Below are 23,476 nucleotides of genomic sequence, written 5' to 3' on the forward strand. Positions count from 1 at the left end.
CATTTAGCTTTTTCATTCTATAAATAGCAGTGTCTTTGGAATTCTGCACAATGAAAACCAGCTAAATGTGATTAGGGCATTATAATAAAACAGCATAAACTGTAGAACTACTTTAACGCAGGCTGAGAGAACTGTTAAACTCCATGTGGCAAAGAATAGCAGCATCTAAAATGAGGATTGGTTGATTTAAGTTCATGGCTTAACCACGAGAGCTCAAAATACAGATCTGATGCAACAGAATGAAACTATTTTCTTTTCTTATGTGGAGAGAGAAACAATAATTTGTTTCAGTAAGAACTATGGAGAACTTACAACACATTTTAGAGCAAGGCCTGAAAACATCTAACAAGACTGTGTGTAGAAAGAACTGACATTTATCTTATTTTGAAAATGTGTGCAGAAAATAATCACATAAAAGGTTCTAGAAGAAGAGTTTTCTGTGTAGAAATTGCTAAAAAATACAAGTTTAATATATTTTGTATTAATGCTGCAATCTTTGAAAGTAAGAAGAAGTTGGAAAACGGGTTTGTATTTTGTTTTGAAAAACCAGCGGTGTGAACAGTCTCCTGTACGTTGTGTATTGAGCACAAAACAGTTACTCAAACCTTTAAATCAAGCTCACTCGTGTGTTTTACACCAGCGAGCCTCGAGCTAAACCTTCACTGTAATAAATCAGAGACAGTAAGTTAAACTTTTCTTGACAGGATGTCCACAGGGAGCTTTTACCGTTTTTTTCTGTCCGAGCCATCACCTTCTCTTATCTGCTGCGTCTAGACGGTTATCTCTGCAGTTATGGAACGATTGAGCAACTTCACATTTCATGGGAGATTCTTTTTATAAAAGCTTTTAAAAGAAGGCAGTGTACCCTGTCAGCATGAACACTGATGCTGCAGATAGAGGTGAGTTTGTCTTGGGGTTTTGAGTTCACATGCTCTCTCCATGCTCACAGGCCTCAGATCTGTTGTTTTCTCATCAGTATGAATGATGTGATGATGATGGATGTCATCATTTTTTAGTGCTGACTTATGATGCAAATCTGATTAAGAAGCAACATGTTAGAAATTGGTCTGCATCTGCATGAATTTGACATTAATTTATGTTTATGATATTCACTTGAGACAATTATTTGAACGTTCAGGCCAATGGAGGAGAATAAGCCAACTAGCCATTTAAAAAATTTAAATTTAAAATTTTTTAATTTAATTTTTTTTTTCATTCACATTTTTTTTTTTCATATTATTTTTATTTTTTTTTATTTTTTATTTTAAATTGAACTTTTAATTGTGTTATTATTGGGTTTTCTCCCAAATTTCTTCAAAAAAATTCTTCAGTTATATTTAAAAAATATATCTTACATTTAGATAAAAATTCACTTATTTCTTTATTTCAATTTCATTTTGTATAATTTTTATTCTTACTTAATTTTGTTTTAAGTATTTTAAGTTTATTTTTATTATTATTTATTATTGCATCTGTTTATTGTTGTATTATTTTCTCATTTTCTTAGTCTTTTAAATGTAAATAAAATATTTAAAATAATTTCTTCCATTACTACTGGAGTGCCTGCAAGATGTTGTGAAAGCAACTTCTGGTTCATTATCTTTTTCTTTCCATTTCAGCTAAATTTCAACTGCGATTCTCTTGTTGCATATTTGGTCACAGAGTGCTTCACAAGCTCAACCAGACCCAGTGGACAAAGTGAAAACGATTTGGGAAAAATCACATTTGACTAAAGGGTCAAAGTCAGCAGCGTTGAAAACGGTTCAATGTTCAGAACAAACCGACAGGTGAATGTGTTCAGATTTAACTCGACGTATAAGATGTTAATCATCAGTGTTAAAGTCATGATGCGAGGCTGAGCTCGTATTGAACTTACATAGATGTGTCTCTGCTGGTAGCGCAGGAAGAGGTTGTGCATGATGGCGCCGTCATGAAGGTCCTCCAGGGCCGACATGTCCTCCACCCCTCTGATGCTGCTGTGGTGCATGGGCTGCACCTTCTGTCTGGTGAGAGCATTCTGCTTGTAGGTGTACACCTGGATCAGAGAATGGAAAAATATGGAGATTTGAATTATGTAAAGAGAAAGATTACAGTGGACAAATCATAAAAACTACTTTTTCAGTGCTTTTGCAAATACAATTTGGTGTCTGGAGAGTCTAAAAAGCTGCAAACTATGAAATAAGACAACCCAGAGACAGTGACAGAAACAGATCAGATTATGCAAATATAACCCACTCTACTTTAAACCGTCCATCATTCACAACACTTCCAAACCAGGTAGGTGGGTCGCCATGACAACGCCCACTAAGGAGACAGGAAGAGTACACAATTTGAAACCGTTATTGAAGCTTGTGATGGGTCATCTCTTTTTTATAGAGCATCTTTGACTGGGCTGTTTTGAAAGGGGGTCTTAAAGAGACTTCTTCTTAGAGTCCTTAAACGGAGCGTTTCAGACAGAGGGCGAATACAGATATATTCAGACAGACAGAATTAGAATAAATAAAGTGTGTTTTGAGTATTAAAGTGTGTTAACGTGTTCTAGTAGAAACCCCAAATACAAGAATGAACTTGAAAATGTGCATGATGAGTCCCCTTTAAAATCAATCTTAACTTGTTTGTTTTCCCAAATTTGAGAGTGATTTCCCAAGAGGTAATAAAAACATCCAACACTGTTTACAGTAGAGTTGGACCGTACTAACTTCCTCTCCAAATCAGTTTTGGCTCATTGGAGGCCTGAGGTGGATTCCAGGCTGTCAAGTCTCTACTACAAGTTTTTCATCTGTAATTTTAGATGCAGCTGAATATATGCGAGCCGGTCCAGAAAAGATAAGAAACCTCCAGAAAACAGCAGCTTTTCATAAATTAAAAAAAGAACTCAAACATCCAGCAAGCCCTGAGAAACCAAAATAAATAAAATTACATATCTCCACATTCTTTAAAAGTCAACTTTGAGAACTACTGGAATTACCTCACTGACTCTCTTATCAGATATGAACTATGAGTAAAGATCACAAATGTTACAAAACATATTTCTGTGTTGCAGTAATAATAATGCATGATAGACAACAGCTGGGAAAGGAACCTGAACTGAGGCAGAAACATTAAGACAGACAGCAACGTGACTTTATGTTCCTAAAATTAGCAGATATGCTGGATGTCAAAAAATATTAAAACCAGCTCATATTCAGGTGTGTGTTTTTATCCTGAAGCAGACAATATGATTTACTGCGAGGTGGAATCATAAAGTCAGGTCTCTGATCTGTTGGTCAAACAGTTTAACTGTATGATTTACACAGGACTCATCCTGACTGACAGCTTCTATCTCACGTTACTGGAGGGCTGTGACGAGTGGAGGGAAGCCTGGAGGTCACAGAGACACTTCAACACTCACGCAATCCAGGAATGTAAGCTGAATATTAGAGGTAAATATTATATATAGAAAAGGTCTAAAGCGGTATAAAAATGATTTACTTAAATCAAGCAGCATCACAGCATCCACAGATTGACTTAAAAAAAACTGTACTTACATATCAGCACCATAAGTAAAATATCACTTCTTCAGTTTAGGGGTTTTAGGTAAGAAGGAAAGGAAGGAAGGAAGGAGAAAAAATAGGAAATAAGGCAATGACAAAGTGAAGGAAGACATAAGAAAGATAGAGAGATAGAAAGAAAGAAAGAAAGAAAGAAAATGAAAGTAGGAATAAGTAAAAGAATGAAATTAGCATAGAAATAAGAACATACGCAAGAATAGAGGGGAAGAAGTGAGTAATTAAGAAGGAAAAATGTATACAAAAGTAAAAAAGAAAGAAATGATGTGAGGAAAAAAAAAACAGGCGAGATTTCCCTCTGACGTGTGCTGGAGGAAACGTAGAAAGTATTGGAAACAGTAAGTAAAGTACCAGTTCCTCCTGACCAGTCAGTCAGAACACATGTGCAGTTCTGGAGTAAAGTAACTGAATCCTTTGTGGGCAGAAACACCTTCCTCTCCTCACCGCTCGTGTTTCATGTCACCTTCCACACAGGTGACATATGGCAGGTGTATATCTGGTAAATGTGATCCTGGGCTTGTAAATAAAACAAAGTATCATCTGTGTCTGAGGACAAGGCTGTCCATGTGTGTCCTCATGGACGAGTCAAAACCAGCTAGAACTGGTCCAAAGACCTCTCAGATCGAGAAACCTTTCACCCTGATAGACACGTATTATGTCCTCAGGAGTTAATGTTTTAGCCTTCAAGCTTCTGATACAAGGAGGAGACCAAACTTTAGTCAAAACACTTTCGACGAGTCACAACTTTAACATCACGAGAGGACAGTTTATCTGAAGAATTGTGTCTAATGGTTGAAGTAAGATGAACAAAATAAAACATCCTGAATCAGCTGGAGACATGAAAGAGTTTAGAGGTGCAGTTATTGTTATTTATTTGGTTTACAGTTTACAGATAAATACAGTCAAATATATTAGTCCTACAGATCCAGCTTTGGAACAAATGTTATGCTATTAGCTACATCAATTTAGAAATGTCCCTACCGTACCATTTCAATAATTCACTCTGTGTGTTATTGGGTCATGTGACTTATTGCCGGAAGACAACGGTGGAAATGTGAGTAAGAGATGGAGAGAGGAGTGGCCCGAGTTTTGTTGCTTTTGAGAACAAAAAGCATAGCTCGTTGCTATTTAAAAGACTTTCAATGTCACGGCTGAATATTTATCTCATTTCAACTACTTTGATGTGACACTAGATTTCTGAACGAGACTTCTCAGACAAAGAAATAATAAAGAACTTTTCTTTATTTCTCTTTTAGGATTCTTTCTGTATTGTCAGACATTTATAATAACAATCTGAGCCTGTCAGCGGCAGAAATAAGCCCTTTTAGTGGACGTACATTAAGCAATTACATCACAGCCTGTTCAGTACTGGACCAGTTTATACAACTATTTGTCCCCATAAGACATAAAAACATGTGGAAAATAGAGTCCAGGTTGGAAAATAACAGAGGAAAACATCAAGGATTCCAAACCGCTACAGCAATGAGCATGAGGAACAAATATGAGGAACTAATATGGAGTCTCAAAATACTCAAATACTGAATAAAACACTTTAACATTTAGACAATGAGGTGATTCTTCTGCTCCCTACAGTCTCTGAGCATTAGCCGAGTATTTGTGACCACAGGGCAGTCCGGGGGAGAAACAGGAGGAGACAGGGAGGTTGATTAAGAAGGATTGTCAGCGCTCTACAGGAGGTCTGCAGCCTGCAGGAGGAACCACAGGTCAAATACTGATCCGTCACTGCAGCATCACAGAGGTCCAACAGGAGGAGAGCAGATCACACAGCGGTTAATCAATACTGTGGAGGAATTCTGTTGCCTGAAGTTAGAAACCAAACCCCGCTGCTGTCTCGGCCTTTTCCACAAAAACATCCGACACCAAAAGAGTATTCAGTACGACACGAGAACACACAGGTAAAACATTTCTTAAAGAGTCGAGATCTATTTCACTTTACAACCTTATGTGACCCTGAGAAGCAAAACGATGTCACAGGGGTGTTTATGTCTGAGATCCTCTGCTTCAACTAAACGGCTTTCCAGATCATTTCATTTAAATGATATAAGGTCTGAAAATGTATCCAGTGCATATGTAAAAATGTAAGAGAAAAGATTATTTTCTTATTTTCATCTGGTGGCTCCTCAGATTTATCTTGCAACCACTTCCATGGTTAGAAATGCTAATGGATCTAAACTAGTATCTCTACTAGGGATGAGATGTTATCGGGTTTTATTGGGCCTTTTGGGTCACATATGAAATAATTTCATGTGATATCTTCAAATTGCAAACATTACTTTTCCTAAGTTTTGCTACGAATGCTGGATGAGAACAGCTTGATGTTACTGCAAGTGCACATGAACAGAGCTGCAAAACAAAGCTCAAACCAGGCATAGAAACTGACTGACTGACTGACTGACTGAGCCACCCATAAGCTGAATGTCAGACGTGTATAATCACACACACACACACACACACACACACACACACACACACACACATAATCACACACACACACACACACACACACACTGGGGTTGTGTGAAGCTGGTCGTTGACCCGCTGAGCTCGGGGTGACTCTTCCTGAAGAAAGCTGGTCTCTGTCTGAGGAGTCAATCACATCTGACCCCCCCACACCACACGAACACACACACACACACACACATTAAACAGCCATACCCCCCCCCAGCATCCTGCCAGGCCTCATCTCTCACATTCCAGCTGCAGTGACGCTTCAGGGGAAAACTGAACGTCACAGAAACGTCTTTCAGACCAAACGAAACGCCATCGAGTCGTTTCAGCGGAACGTCATCATCGCTGCGTTCACAACCGCCGTGTTCTGACGGGTTTATCGCTCATGAACATTAAAACAGAGCTAAAGAAAGTTTACGGCTCCCTGTTCGTGATCACAAAAATACACTCCCACCCTTTAAAACACTTCTTGTGATTTCCTGTGACTGAGACTTTAACCGCTTTTAGAAACGAGATACAGCGTTTAAACGACCACCGTGTTTACCTTCGGACCGTAACAGGGAGTTAACGGACCTGTTAGACGAGTCCTATGCAAACTCTGTGTACAGTCAACATGTGCAGTCAGTCCTGAAGTCCTGAAGAGGACAGTTAGGTAGCGACCATAAACACACCTTCACCTCTCTGCTGGAGACTCAACCTCAACCTCAACTCTTCACCTCCTCCTGCTGCACAGGGAGGCAAAAAAAAAGCTCCAATTCATTCTATTTATTTAGTAATTAATGTTAATACATTCATAATGAGCATCATGTTGTCAGAAAAGTGATGTTTTTTAAATCAACATGACAAGGAATTGAATCCATTTTCATCCAAGTTTCATGGCAAATAAAGAACTATTGAAGGAAAAGTTCACAATTGTGTTAATTGATAACACTACACCTCTGTTAAATAGCAAAAATGTACAGCTAGCTGAGGGTTAGCTTAGCTTAGCTTAGCATAAACACTGGAAACAGGGGGAAAAGCTAGCTTACAGGTGTTGAAATGTAACAAAAAACCACCTACATGCAGCTCTAATTTCAGGGCTATTGCTCCCAACATAGCAAACGTGCTAACAGAGTGAGAAACACAAACTGTTGCCACAAAGTTGGAATAAAACCTTCTTAAATGTCTTTGTATTTCACTTTATTGGAACAAAGAGGCCCCAAACCACAAAAACACACAACATATGGACCCTTTCCGTCTCCCCTCTCTCTTTCTGTCATGGACAGTATTCGTAGAGTTACAGTCAGGCCTCAGCAGAGGACAGGTTGTCCTTTGGCTTCGGCCTAATTAGGTTTCTAATGGGTCCAGTTGTCTGTGTGGAGGTCTGAGGAGGCTCCACGCCCCTAGAACACAAAGCCGTGGGGCCCCCGGACGCTAAGCCTAGCGACAGATGCTAACGGGACTAAATCCCTGTGAAACAAAGCCATTAGACAGCTTCAGTGCGGAGCGGGAGGAGGTGCTGGAGGAGGTGCTGGAGGAGTCACCGCTGCAACGACGGATCAACGGGATCTGTTCCTGGATCAGTCGGGATACAGTTTGTTGTTCTTGCTTAAAGTGAATTCACGTTTATGTTCAGGCAGTTAGAGGACTCTTAACTGTAGGAGGGACTTAACTGACATGGACTACTGTCATCATGCTTCATTATATTTCATGATACTGAAATATTATTTTATATCAGCTATCTGTATCAGCTCGAGGTTGGGCAGATAATCTATATTCTAAACTTCAAATTACAGCAGGCTGATCTCTCCAACAAATGACTTTTTATTGGTTTATTATTGACATTTTTTTGTTTCGTTTTTTTCATGAATACACGCAATGCTTTTGTGTTTTTTCTGCGATTAATTTGCACATTAATATAGCTTTTCAATCATTTTTTGGGGGGCAGGAGTACTTCTCACACAAAAAAAAAACAAGATAGATTTTTTGTATCTTTTGGCGTTAACCAATGAGGTCGTGCAGAACGGGTTGAGTTGTACTTATGTTGATGAGAAACGACAACACACAGAGGCTCAAAATATTATCATACAACAGCTTGTATGATACCTTATTAAAGGTTACTCCTCATTTTCTGTGCATTTTCCTACAAAAAGTCCAGCAACATGTGTCCATTTCCACTTGTTACATGAATAAATGGTAAATAAACTGTATTTGTATATCGCTTTTCTAGTCTTCCAACCACTCAAAGCGCTTTAACACTACATGTCATCATTCACCCATTCACACCCATTCACACACTGCAGGAACAGAATTTTTTACTTTTTCAAAATAAACTTCCGTCTTCACAGGAAACTCAGTTAGGTTTAGAAAAGAACAATACTTGCTCCTTGTTTAGGTTTAGGAAAAGATTGTGAAATACTTAGTTAGGATTAGGTACTTCCTGTTTCATGATTACGTGGATACCAACACTGCAAACTTTATTACTTCTTTCAGCCTTGACAGAGGCAAAGACATATCACATTCTCTGTGATTTCCGTGTTGTTTATTCGTCACACCCTCCGTGTGTAAAGGCTTTAATGTCGGTAAGACTGGTACATTTTCAGTAAGTTGTTCTCCACCCTCTCATAGACCTAAATGCTGTGTGTTATGTCTGCAAACATCAGAGTATGAAACACTATGAGTCCGTGTGTCGTCGGAGGTCGCAGGGTTTCTCTCGTCTTGCTCGGGTTTCAGTGTTTTGGACAGACTGCTCCTCCCGAGCTGACTGCGGGACAATGCAGCGGGAGACGGAGGGTGATTCAAAGAGCAGCTGCCGCTTTTGATGATGGTGATGGAGGAGGAGGAGGAGGAGGAGTGGGGAGGTGAAGCTCGAGGCAGGTGGAGGAGTTACCTGATTAACTAACTGAGGGGTGGAGATCAGTTTTCCCCTCCTGTCTGCACATAATGAAGAGTTTCATTGCTTCTCCTCCGACACACTGATCGCTGGTGAAAGTCAGAGTGATTATTAAGTGTTATTGAAGCGATCAGCTGTTTGATTGTGTTCTTAAAGAGCAGCTGACACACCTGAAGGAAGGTGTGCCTGGGATTTATGTCTGAGGGCTGCCAGGGTTTACCTGGGGAAACGCCAACATTTAAAGATGCTAAATGCTACTTTATTATCATCATTGCTTACTTTATGTTTGCTTTTTGATTTCATTATGTTTGCTGCTTTATTTATTTATTGCTTATAATGCTTATTGAGGTGAGATTCCTTTTTGGTTTTTTCAGAACTCACCTGCACAACTTATGTCTTTTCTCTTGTTTTTGTGTTTCTGCTGCTTTGTTTTACTGTGAAAATACATCAAAAACGAGCTTAACGTGTCAGATTGTGTTAGTGAAGTCATTTCTAATCTGTATATCATACATCACCCAAGAAGTGGACCAATATAAAAAAAAGTTCATCATGAGAGAAAGCTTCATGTACTCTCGTAAAAATGGACGAAAATGAAAACTATACTACACACACAGATTAATGAGAGGCAAATAGAGTACACACTAATTTAAAGTACATGTACTCTTCACAAACACACACACACACACACTGAAGTGGGCGGGGTTTATAGAAGTGTGCTTCTCTGATTGGTCAGCACAGAGCTATCCTCACAAAGATCAACATCTGCTCTGAAACAGGTGATGTCTGTCTCCGGTTACACACAACAGACGGCTGGCACACACACACACACACACACACACACACACACACACACACACACACACACACACACACACACACACACACACACACACACACACACACACACACACACACACACACACACACTTATTTGCATCATGAGTTCAGACTCTCCAAAAGTGAGCTGCTGGAGTTCGCTGTCATAGACGGTCTGTTTCAGGGATCGAACCTGTGACTTTTCTGTTACAGGACGGTCCTGTTCTGTGAGGCTCATGTTGTCATTGCTTGGAGTAGAAATTATTTTGAGCAGCTAACGCTAAGCGGCTAATGCTAATACTTGTACAGCTCTAAAGCAGATGGAGAGTGACGGTCTCACGCTGTCATCGCATCTTATTAACTCTGAGCTGAGATAATTAAAACAACAACACAGAACACATCTTCATCTGTAATGTTAGAGTTATTTACAGCAAACGAAGGAGCCGACCACGACAAGAGACTACAGGGAGGAGAGAGGAGAGGAAACAGGAGAGGAAAGGAGAAGAAACAGAAGAGGAGAAGAGAGGAAACATGGAAGGAGAGGAAACAGGGAAGGAGAAGAGAGGAAAAGGGAGAGATGATGAGAAAGGAGAGAGGGGGAGGAGAGGAGAGATGAGAGGAGAGGAAAAAGGCGATATGAGGAGAAAGGAGAAAGGAGAGAGGGGAGGAGAGAGGAGGGGAAACAGGAGAGGACGAGAGAGGAGAGGAAACATGGTAGGAAAGGAGAGGAAACAGAAGAGGAGAAGAGAGGAAACAGGGAAGGAGAGGAGAGGAAACGGAAGACGAGAGAAGAAGCAAGAAAACAGGGAAGGAGAGGAAGCAGGAAAGAAGAGGAGAGGAAACATGGAAGGAGAGGAAACATGAGAGGAGAAGAGAGGAAACAGAAGATGAGAGAAAAAGCGAGGAAACAGGGAAGGAGAGGAGAGGAAACAGGAGAGGAGAGGAAACAGGAGAGGAGATGAAAAAGTAGAGATGAGGAGAAAGGAGAGTTGGGGGAGGGGGGAGGAGAGAGGAATGGAAACAGGAGAGGAAACAGGAGATGAGAGGAGACAAGAAGAGGAGATAGATCGAACCCAAAAAAAGGAAATAAAACACCAAATAAGTAAAATAAAGAAACAAAGACACAAGAGACAAAAAAGAGATTAGTGAATTGAAAGACAAACAAAAGACCAAAAGCAAACAAGAACAGAAGATAAGAAACACAAAGAGACAAAACAAAGGAAGATGAGACAGAAAGAAGATACAAGAGGAGATAGAATGAAAAATGAGGAGAGAGATTAATGAGGAGAGACAACAAACAGAAAGAAGAAGAAAAGACAAAAGAGAAGAGAAGAGGAAAAGGTTTAACAAGGAGACAAAAAGAAGAGAAAAGACAAAAGGATCAGAAACAAGAAGACAAGAACGGAGACAAGAGGAGTAAATGATCAAAAAGGTTATTTAAGAACACTAATGCTAGACGTATAGGCATCCTAATGCATTGAGCTAAATGCTAACATCAGCATGCTAACATGTTGATGTTTACCAGGTTCAATGTTTACCAACATCTTAGTTTAGCGTGTTAGCTAATTATCAGTAAACACAAAGTACAGATGAGGAATGTGATTGGTGGTTTATCAGGTATTTGGTCATAATACAAGGATTTTTTTGGGGGGGGATGATGGCGCAATATAGTTAATAAACCTCCAAAGTAATAAGAATTCATCCTGAGGGGAACATGAATGTCTGAGGCAAATTAAATGGCATTCCATCCGTATGTTTAAAAAAAAACATTCAATCTCAGTTTTAACAGTTTTAAACCATGTAAATAAAAACAAAAGAGAATTAAAATAAATGCTAAAACACAACGAAATGATTATGTTTAGGCCACAAAACTGCTTGACTTCAGAGCATTCATTTGAAACTAAACTATGATACGTCTTCATGTAATTTTACAATGCACTTTCTTTGTATGTCGTTTTTAGGAGACGGAGCTGGACATCTTCTTTTGTTAGAGTCACTCCACAAAATATCCCAATGTATCACCTCAGTTCTACACAACGGCGACAAACTGAGCCCATAAACTGTGTCGTGGAGGGTCAGCAGAGACCAGCAGGTCTACCGGAGTCTCTGTGAGTGAGTTGGAGCCCGGAGATAAGAATGTCTTAATCTGTCGGTAAATCTGGAGGACAATACGCTGGCTCGACATGAGCCTAAATCCCTCAGCGCTCACGTCCACAGAGCGTCTTCTGCCGGTGACCCTCTGCTGCACACCAAGGCTTTGTTAAGGCTGTTAGCACACCAGGGTCGCGGAGATTAACCCCCCCCTCCCTCCCACACATTCACACAGGTTGTTGTTTATTGGCCTGACTTTAAAGGCTTTGTAAAACAGTAGTATATAAACTCATTTATGTTCAGTTGATTGTTGAAAAAGTATTTGAATATATTTGTCTCACATTATAAATAAAGCATTTTGTCTTACCAATGGAATCACAATCTGGTCTTGTTTTCTAATAAAGATTGGGAAGTTTATTGGTGTTAAAACTGTGTATTCTCAATGTGTTTTGATAAATATCTATAATTTTTTTCCTACAAAAGGTTAGCCAATGTATTGCAAGGAACCTTAGATGGTTTATAAATGAGTGGTTCACCTTTAGTACATATTTTGGTTATGAATGACCAGCAATAATAAGAAGTATAATATTGGAGCAGATTGTGCTTAATTTGCTCTGTAAGCATTTTCTGTTATTGCAGATTGACCCCCCCCTTGTTCTACACACATGTTGCTCTTTTTGTTTTGTTGTTTAAGAATAAAAAAGAAAGGGAAAATATGTATTTTGAATTCTGCAGGAAATTATTAAAGATGGATTTAAAAAATGTAATGTGAAGACACACCCATAAAGCTGTGGCTTTGACTTCATTCCTATAGAATGTTCCTGTCCAGGCTCTTCTCATACAGCGTCAGTGGCATTACCTATGAAAATGAATGCGCTTTAATTGGTAGGTATCCTATGAAATTAATTTGTACTTAATCAGGAAGTATAAAGACTGCAAAAACCCACACAGGGTGTGTGGGTTAAAATTAAAAAACAATCTTTCCTCCATGAGACCGCTGTTCGTGAAACAAGAAATCAACTTACATTTATGTGTCACCTAATTTCCATACTCCAGTAACAGCACTTCCGTAGTTGTCTTTTTTTTTTTGCTTAAACCGAACTAAGTAGTTTCCTGTGAAGACTGAAGTTTATTTTGAAAAGACTGTATACATGTAACGAGTGGAAATAAACAGGAGTTCTTGGAAAGTGAGTAGTAACTTTTTTTGTAAGATATCACCACAAACTAATGTATGAGGAAACCTATATATCATAGCAATGCACATTCTTGCAAAACAATATATTTGTCACTTGGATTCAAAGTGCTGTGATGCTATCATAAAATAAAACTGATTTTTTTTTATGCTACGATGTTCAACACCTCTTAACAAACTCACATCCAAAGTGTTGAAGGAGTCGTAAACTATCTGACAGCTGATCAGATGTGTGTGTGTGTGTGTGTGTGTGTGTGTGTGTGTGTGTGTGTGTGTGTGTGTGTGTGTGTGTGTGTGTGTGTTTGTTTGTGTGTGAGCACCATATAAATCCTATATAACTGCTGACATGATGCTTTGTCTGTCTCCTCCTTTAGTGTTTGGAGTCAAAGCGAAACATCAAAGTTCCCCGCTGTGTGAAGACACACACTTCCTGTTGCCTTCATGACACTTTACAGTCGAACCTGAGGAGTTCAACACCTGACAGAGGAAAAGTCACAGCTACCTACGACAAAATAACTTCACGTCAGATATAACCTCCAAAAGGGTTTGACGGGGTGATTCATGTTAATTCTTCATAACCAACCCAAAACAGAACCACTGTGACCTTTGACCTTCACCTCGCCTGTATCCGCTGTTTTGCCAACACGCGGATCAAAGAACCAGACGGGGTTCAGGGGGATTTGCAGCATCTTAAACTGATCCAGAATTATAAGTGGACCTCTTTCAGTCTTCGTTCTCTCTCTGAGGTTTATGAAGAACAGGTTCCGTGTTTTCTGTCGCCGTGGGACAAGAAGGTCAGCTGAGGAACATCGTTTCTGTTGCTACTCCACTTCTGAAGCACCGTGGATGTTACGCTGATTAGACCAATAATGAAATAAAGAGAAAACACATGGTTTGGCACATGACGAGACAAAAAAACAACAGAATCATTGTGTTCTTTGTGGTGTTTGGTCTTTGTCATGTGACGGGTTGTTTTTCCACTTTTGTGAGTTTTGACTAAACTGAAACAAGTTCTTCTTCTTCTGAGGCTTCATCCACACCGATATGTTTTTGCTTTAAAACGCCTAACCTTTGCTACGTTTACGCCTAGCTTTCACACTACTTTCTCGTAAAACAGATACGTTTGGAAATGCTACTGGAGCTGTTTTAGTTTGAAATCTCCGGGGATGCATTTTAGTGTGAACGGGCGGAATCGGAGGCTAGTTAAAAAGAAAACAACAATGTTCGGAATCGGAGAAAACTAAAATGTAGACACCAATGTTCGCCTCCGATTGGGTCTTAGCAGACTCATGACCATCAGTTCATTCAACATGGATAACATGTTACAGGTGTTGCTGATCTTGTTTTCTCTGCTAGCAGCTGTTAAATACATCTTATAATGCCACGTTTGCCTACATGCACAAGTCCAGCCGCTTTAGGGTTATCTGCTGCTTGTTAACACTGACGCACATGCCCGTGTGTACATAAAAGATCATGTGATATGCATTTCCAGGCGTGTCGGAATGGAAGGAGATTATCTTTGAAAAGGTGCTAAAACGCTTGTCTGCAGGGAGATACGTTTTAGTGTGGAAGTAGCCTTAAACAGGTGAGGAGGTCACATAACTGGTGTTTAAACATCAGTAACAATAAAAGCATTTCCTTTCTCCAAATATCATCTTAGTGTACTTTGTGGGAGGACAGGAAGTACTGTATGGCACAGGATCTTATATGAACGTCCTTTGAAAAGGTTAGAAAGCGCTGAAAGAGGAAAGGAGGGCTCTGATAGGATTGGACCCGTCAGTTTTTAAAAAGACGTATGTGTGGTCACATTAAAGGTTCTCACCTGGCCGTAGTCTGTGGCGAAGACAACCACGCCTCCAGAGCACGAGGACACGGTGCTGGGAAGGGTCTGCTCGTCCTCCCGTAACCACACCCGGTCACCCTGCAGGAGGAGAGAAGGAATAGTTTTAATTATCAGGTACTGGAGGTAACGTTTTAAAGAAGAATGCAAATCCAAATATCACTACAACAAAGGGAACCAAAGAAAAACCAGGAACATCGCTATTAGCCTGAGAGACTGAGGTTGAATTCAAATCCACTCTTTGTTTTACTGTCCAATCTACGAGGACATAAGGGAGTTATTTTTTTAAATTAAAATCACCTCCATTTATGGAGATTTCTTTTGGCTGGATGATGGAAAAACTGCATTTGTGTTTCAGGAAAGGAACCTATTCGTAGCAGAGTTTATCGAACAATCGCCAAAACCGTTTTGAAAAACTTAGTCAAAGACTCCAGTCCACAAACCAATGCGGTGACGTCACAGTGACTACTTCCACTTCTTATTTACTATCTATGGCTGTTACCATGACATTGACCTTTTCTCTGACCAATCCGAGCCCCTCGGCTGTGGAGAAAGCGTGGAAAACTCTGCCGTGTTGGGTTTCACAGATCTGAACCCAGGAGTCCAGTAAACCTGCATGTTTATTGATGCGTTTGAGTGAGCGACAGCGGAGTGGGACAACACTTTTATACCCGTTGACCTGTTGAGTTTACTGCTCCTGGTTGCTACAGCGTTTCCTCCCGGCCGACAGCTGGATACTTCATCACGACACTTCTTCCCCCACTCTGCCGTGTTTAGCAGAGAATTTGGGGAATTCATGATGAAAGTCTGAAGTCTTAACTGTGTGTTTGGAGGTTTGTATCTCTGCCTTTCTATATTTTTTGGGCTCTGGATGTGACCACAGTACCAAAAATAGTGGCAGTGTAGTTTAGTACAGTACATGACCCATCACCCAGTTTGTTTCCTGATTAGTGAAGATTACATTTGTCAGTGGAAAATTCAGACGAGAAGCTCTGCAAAGCTCCCCTTGTTGAAATATGACTGAGCCGAAGAAACCAAGGGGCCCCTCGAGGTGGATTCCCCTCTTAATCGCATAGCCACATGTGTCGCCGTTAGTTTGCATGACGAGCTAATGCTAACGGGTAAAAAACAAACACTGCACTTTTTGTGAGACACCCCCGTATGAACGACCTTTGACCTGCAAGCCCTCGCTCTGACAGAGCCATCCTGGCGTGGCTGAGAGGGGCACCTGGCTGGGAAAAAGTTAGCTGATGAATAGATGGAGAGTAAAACACACACACACACACACACACACACACACACACACACACACACACACACACACACACACACACACACACACACACACACACACACACACACACACACAGTAAAGCTCAGGTCTGCAGTGTCAGCAGTGGATCAGAGGGGAGCTGAGTGTTGTTCTAAACCCTCAACCGTCGTCTCTGAAGAGAGAACCCGTGTAATTCAAAAGTCCATATGCTCGCCTGCGATGCTCAGTGGAAACTTTGTTTTTGTGCATTACATTACAGTCATTTAGCAGACGCTTTTATCCAAAGCGACTTACAGGAAGTGTATTCAACATAGGTATTCAAGAGAACTACTAGTCACCAGAAGTCATAAGTGCATCTCCTTTCTTAAACAAGCATCTTAAAGCATAAACCAGAGCAAAAGTATAGTGCAGAGGCAAATTACTACGAAAACAATAATTGCAACAGACTAATACGAATACAATAAGTGCTACAAACTACTACGAATAGGATAAGTGCAGTAAACGAATACGAATACAATAAGTGCAGCGAACTGATACGAATACAGTGAGTGCAACAACTAATACGAATACAATAAGTGCTACGAGTGCAAATTATAAAGGGCAACTTAATCTTGCAGTTGCACAAAAATGATCTGCAATTGCATGTTTGTTGCTATGTTGGTATGTTGGTGGTTTCTGCACTTCATTCAGTCTTTTTTTGATGATTTCTGATTGACAGAGTTGGTGGAGACGGACTTGAAACATCGTCAGAGAGCAGGAGATGACCTGCAGCAGAGGTCCACCATAAAGCGCACATCATATGGGATTATTCAACAATATAGAGACAAAGTTGAGCCTATATTTAGTGTCCCCCGTTGGACCTTAATTTGGAAGAAATGTGTCGGCTAGTCAGCGGCCAAAGACAAAAAATGTTTGGGATCAAGAGCCATTAATTACAAATATGATGTTTGTGGTTTAAAAAGATCATTTTGCAAATCAAGAAAGTCGCTGTTTATTAAAGATGTGTATTAGTATCATATGGTTTTGTTAGAAACCGCTCAGTGAACTTCACCAACACGGTCACTATCTTAGCATGCTAGCTAGCTGGCTAACTTAGCTATGTTTACACGCACAAATATAACTTGATTTTACTCGATGTGTGCAGTGTTTCTAATTACATATATATATATTTATGTCTCAACAGCTTTAGGACACAATCTGACTTTCTTGGCGTGTCAAATATTCTTTTAAACTGACAAACATCATGTGTGTAATTCATTGCACAATTCAAATGGGACGGAAACGATATTTTGTTTCTCGTGGTTGACTACTGTGTATATATATACCGAAATAAGGTCCTATGGTGGTCAACCAGAAGGGGCAGAACTTCATCCTTTACCATTTAAATAAAGCTCATCAAATATCATTCATAGATAATTTGACATAACACAAACAGAAAACACCATTATGATGTAGACAGCGGCTGACGTCTGGCCCTTTGACGCTACAAAGAGGAACCAAACAAAGCGGGATGTTCCATTGTGACGTGCACAAAGAGAAGGCGTGTGCTGTTTACCAGCCGGGACCATACGGACATTCCTCATGTGCACCACCGCAGGAATCTGATGCTCCAATCAAGTTAGGGTGGAGACAGAAAGAGAGGGGTCGCCCTCCTCCCACCAGCACACTTTTTCAAGACTCCTCCTCCACCAAAGACCCCCAACTAACACACACTCTTTAACACACATCCATGGTCTTTGTGGGCAGCGTGTGCCGCCACCCTCTCTCTGCTGAAGGGGGAGAAAGAAGCATCCCACAGTGGATCACCATCTTATTGTGCTCCAACTTTAATCCACTCCTCCTCCCTTCCTCCCTTCCTCCCTCCCCTCACAGACTTTGACCCACAGAGCTAGTGGCCCATTTCTAAAGCAGGGCTCTGAGCCAGAAGCCCGAGCTTCACCTCGTCTCCCTCAGTCATCACCACTGATTGCCTGAACTCTGAACATCAAAGATCTCGTTTGTGCTTTCCGCTGGTCCAAAGAAAACCAGGACCAGAGGTGCCTTTCTCTGTTAATGGTTGAAAAAACACAGTAGAAAACTACAAAGCACTCAGAGGACCCATAGCTCCACCAACGCTATACCAACAGAACATTACTTTAAAAACATTCAATCTGATAGACATAGAGTTCATAAATCAACATATTCTTTGCAACTGTTTGATAGTTAATGAAAGTTAGCGTTGGCTTTGTTGGCATGTTAGATTGTTGTACAGCGTAGTTTTGAGGGCTAGCATTTAAAAAAATCTGGGACCAGTGAATAAAGAATAAAGTGTTGCCGCTATTGACAGTAGCTTGGCTATTTAAAAAAAGGAATTTTTTTTGCAGGATGTCTCGAGTCTCAGTAGTGACGATTCTTTCGGACAAATGAGTTGACATTCACAACATTCGTCACATTCGTCACATTCTTAACATTTGCTACATTCGTAACATTCGTCACATTCTTCACATTGGCTACATTCTTAACATTTGCAACATTTACAACAATGTAAGATTCGCAACATTTGCAACTTTTACAAGATGGTAACATTACAAAGCAGCCTGTAGACGTGGTTGTGGGGTGAAGAGCCGTCTATCATGGAGACAGAGAAGACACAATTATTTGAACAAATGAGGATAATGACGCACATTTTTCAACAGTCTCTTCTTAAAATGTTTATGGTGTTGGAGACAAGGAGTTAAAAGTAGCTGGGTGAAGAATGACAACTGTGAGCTTGATAGAGTTGATAAAAAAATGTTAACGCTTTATTCTGGACGCTGTACCCCCGTCCTCTGCCGTCAGATAGATGGTTTAGGACGCTGCTAGTCATTCCAACCAGAACTCCATTTTAAGTATACTGAGGCTGTGAAAGTTCCTCCCGTCTTACTCAGTCAAACATCTCCTCCAGTTGGTCTTCATACCATCTAATGTCATGAATGTTGGAAATTCCCCAATGTTGACTTTCACTGTGCCCAAAAAGGCTCCACCAATAAATACCATGACATTCTAGACATTTTCAGAACCGGCAGTAATCACATAGATCAGCTTTCACAGAATCAAGACGTGATGAAAAGCCCTCGACACAAAAACTAACAACTTTTAAATAAAGTGAAAGAAATAATCCACGACTGCTGTGATGTGGATTTTATCTGAAAGCAGAGACATGAAAGGAAGCCGGGCCTCGGCCGAGCTAACGTCAACACACGGGGGGGCCTAAAGAGTCTGGACTGGGACTGGGAGCTGTGGATCAACGGACCCAGCTGTTGCACCAGTAAGACCTCTGAGCCTCAGGAAACTATCTCAGAGTGTGATCTGTATCAACAGGTCGGATTATTAAAATGGGAAAGAAGCTGCTGGGGGATTTCAAATTCAACATCTCACCATTAAAAAAAAGCAATTAATCCTGAAGTCTAAACAGATAACTGTATCATCACAAATGTTTGGATTTAGTGAGGAAAAGTCTTGGCTTTATAGTGTTTTGCTTTCTCTGACATGTCAGCAATCGTTTTCTGGGAGCAGATGTCACATTCTAGAAAATATTGTGACAAGGAGTAGATGTTGATAGGACAGCATGCACCGACACTGAGACCCTGTGAAAGTAAAGACAGAGTCGTGTGGAGGTGCTATCATATGGGGACATTAAGATCTAGAAAGCATTCTGGGATCAACGTAAAACATTTCAAAAGCAGTATTATTGGATTAACTATGGTCATGTGTTGATCACAAAACGCACAATTTCTGACCGTATATCACAGTTTTGATTTCAGCGATGCCTTGATCACGTATTTTTGCCGTCCACACCGATTGTCAATTGTCGATAAGCCATATGAGCCGATACCGATTGTTTTGTTTTGTTATAGCAGCTAGTCTACAAGGTTCCAGACTATTGTTTTTTATCACCGGCCCGAAAAAGAATTCCAACCACCCTGAAGTCAGTGTAACCTTTTACTTTGGTCTTGTCGTTTTTGTGGTTATTTTCATAAAAACAGAATTCAAATGATTCAAAAAGATTGTTTTTTTTAATAGATAAAAAAATGATCTTGTCATTAGTAGTTGTAATGATGTTTTATATGCTGCTTAGAGCGAGTATCAGGAAGTTAAACAGGTCATATTTCCATCCCATATATCTATGTAATATACTGTGAAAACATCTCCTTAAAACAACTATATACTACATTTTTACAAGATTAGATTATAATATACCTTCACCCAACACTCATTTGTATTGAATAGCGCTTGAACGCGTGATTGTGTCACTGAATGGAACCTCCGTATTTTTAGCTGTTAGCTCCATTGCTGCTAACATTGACTAGCTCTCCTCCTGATTTGTCATTCATGGAGGGGGGATTTGTACAGATCTTGGATCAACTGTGGCCCGTAAAGAGTTGGAGCCCATCCACTGCTCTATAACATCCTTGTTCATCTAGTCCACATGTGTTGTCCAGTGTCCAGGGAGACGCCCCTCTCTGGCCTTTATCTCCATCCTGACACCTCCTGCCGGCCAGAAACCAAAACACCAACACCAACCTCCAGCCCCGAAAGCTCTGGGGGTAAAACCCAGGCTGTGACCCTTCCCCTGCTTGTCTTTTCCCTCCGTAACCTCGACATGTGTGGCTAATGCTCTCTCTCTGCGGGGTGTGGGGGTTGGGTAAAACGAGGATCTGCGTTGGTGGGAGCGTTCGTACGCCGTCGGGGTTGGAAATGAGCAGCTGTCTGGTTTGGGAGATTCCTCTTCCTCTCCCATAACAAACAGGGTCCTGTGTTCCACCACAGCCATCCTCTCTATCAGGGCCTTCAATGGGAGAGCCTGTTGGGGCTGCCTCTCGCTTAAAAAACTGTGACTCAACACAACCGCCGGCATGTTCTCGTAGAGATGATGCATTGCCGCTCTCGCGAACAGCTGCCGCTTGTTTGCAGCAGTCTGTATTTATTTATTTATTTATTTATTTCTGCAGACGTGAGGACAGAAATGTACGGAGAAAGCACGCAGAATATTTGGAGGCGATAAACGAGGCGGCAGAAGTCCAGTTGTTCTCCTACCGAAGTGTGTGAACACCATGTCGCCCCTGATGAACTCTGACCTCGTCTACGCTCAGCCGTGCAGAGAAAGCAGCACATCAGCAACAGCTGTGGTCCTCCGTCAGGGTCTACACCGTTTATGTTCAGTCACTGTTCTGCTCTGGTTCTGAGAACACTTGTAAATGAGGGGGAACTATTACTAAAGCTGCTACTTGAGACATTGCAAGCTCGACAGATCTCTACAGATTCCACTGTAGAGTATCAAACACAAACAATAATTCCAAAAGTTGGTTTTAAAAGTCTGGTCAGAGATGTGGGCCGATTCACTCATTCTTTGATCAGCTACTTCCTGGATCCAAACCTAATTTTTACAAATGTTTTTGCCATTTTTTTGTACTCATTATCGTCGAGCTGTTAGACAACATTTAACATTTCAGAACTGCTTTTGTTGAATGAAAAATAAGGTTCAGCATCAGTACTGAAGCTCCAACACTTCAAACAAATACATAAAACCATACCATCTATAGATGTTGTATGTATAGATGTTATATGCTATAATCACCCCCCCCCACCACCACCTGCAGAACAGCAGCTTTCCCTCCGTCGACCAAGTGGAACAGATTATCTGCTTCTTGTTTGCACAAGCCCCACATGCTCAGCACGCCGCCTCCCTCAAACATCAGGCTGACGATTAACGACGGTTGTGTTAATGGCAGTAAAAGTAAAAAAAAAACATGCTGCTCCTGAAAGCATCACTTTTAAAACCACCAGTTTCAAAGGTGAACAACGGATCAGAAGCAGCGCGTCACGCACCGTTTATCTCACGTCTGAGGGGGGGGGAGTAAACGGCTTATGCACCCGTTTTTTTTGATCTCGCCTGTTTGAGTGCAGGTGCATTCTGGGTTTCTCTTTGACCCATGAGTCCTTGAAACCGCTTCAAAAAAACATATCATGTGATTTCAAAGACATTCAGCCATCAAAGATGGGAAAAAGTTCTTCTCTGAGAGTCTTTCACCGTCCATCCACTGACTTTGATCCTATACTACATACAGTAATGTATTAATATGACAATCAGCTCTTAATGCCAACAAAAAGCTGCTTATTCAGCCTTTACTTTGAAGACCTGCAGGCGTTTGGAACAGATGCAGAGCAAACACAGACGCCTTCATCACGTTCATGCAGGTACAGATGTATTCCCATTGTTGGACACTAATGGTGCACTGTTATGGTGATGTCAGAAATGAGTCACAGACGGCAGTATCAGGCCTTTTGTTTTGCTTTGGCATTGGGTGATAAGCACGGTACGGCTGATTAGACGGATCAATTATTAACTTTTAGATGGAACTGCTTTTTATGACCGAGGTTGAAGTCATCAACCACCGTTCTTCACGTTTACACTTTGTGTGTTTTTGAATTTGACAGACAAAAACAGATTTAAAACGAAAGCTGCAGATGAAGACATCTTATAGTGCTGATACTTGAGAGGTTTTCATTTTAAAAGAACCTTTTTGTCAGACTGATCATTTGTCTGATGACTGTGTAATTTTTACCCTCCAGAGAGAAATTCATGGCTTTAATAACTTCCCTATTTCTGAGCTGTTGCAGGACAAACCGAACATCCAATTGTTAAAGAGCAAAAATAGAACAAAGAAAAGAATTTGAAGGTAAAGGAAGAAAAAAAGTGAAAGTATTCAGCGTGCTCCCCTGCGATGACAGTGAGTGACAACACAATAGAAACACACACAGCCGTGTTCGGTGGGAAGCTGCCGTTTGGGGAAACGCAGACAGGAGGAAGTCTACGAGTGTGAATTGACCTTGAGCCTCTGCCAGCATGCGGCACGGACCAATCAACTCGCAGAGTCTCTGTGGAGAACCAATGAACACGAGGTCAGCCGCAGAGGTTCATTTAGGTTTGAATGACTGGAGTCACAGGAGTGAGAGCAGGGGATTGTGGGAACTGATTAAGTTGCCGTATTGACTTTTGGAAAGGTCTGGGAAAGCCTCACAATGACACACACACACACACCAATACAAACACACAGTCATGCGTGATTAAACTGGAGTACACAAACACACACACTGACGGAAAAACACACACGTCAGTGCGAAACAATTAAATAAAGATGCACACATTTCTCACTCACACTGTCTGAATGAATACTGTACACAGCTGCACACACATCAGTATACAAACATAAATAAACATGGATGCATTCACAATGAAACATGCAAACAAATGTACGACCACATGACAAACACAGAGTCAAACAAACACAGGACTTTCACCCAGGAGACAGCGGTTTGTGTCCCATGTGAAAACAAAAGTGAACATTGACTTTAT

At 40.8% G+C, this 23,476-nt stretch overlaps 1 protein-coding gene across 1 annotated transcript in view; it reads right to left on the bottom strand.

Annotated features, from left to right (window-relative positions):
- The window catches only part of myo10 (myosin X), a 151,230-nt gene that overhangs the window by 98,648 nt on the left and 29,106 nt on the right, over nt 1-23,476 (bottom strand). Inside the window, exons 2-3 of the mRNA XM_054624356.1 lie at nt 14,811-14,909; nt 1,877-2,035 (exon numbers count right to left, since the gene is read on the bottom strand). Of these exons, the coding sequence (XP_054480331.1) occupies nt 1,877-2,035; nt 14,811-14,909 (258 nt within the window). The remainder of the gene's footprint in view (nt 1-1,876; nt 2,036-14,810; nt 14,910-23,476) is intronic.

Source organism: Anoplopoma fimbria, chromosome 3 (assembly GCF_027596085.1).
Source record: "Anoplopoma fimbria isolate UVic2021 breed Golden Eagle Sablefish chromosome 3, Afim_UVic_2022, whole genome shotgun sequence".
NCBI lineage: Eukaryota > Metazoa > Chordata > Actinopteri > Perciformes > Anoplopomatidae > Anoplopoma > Anoplopoma fimbria.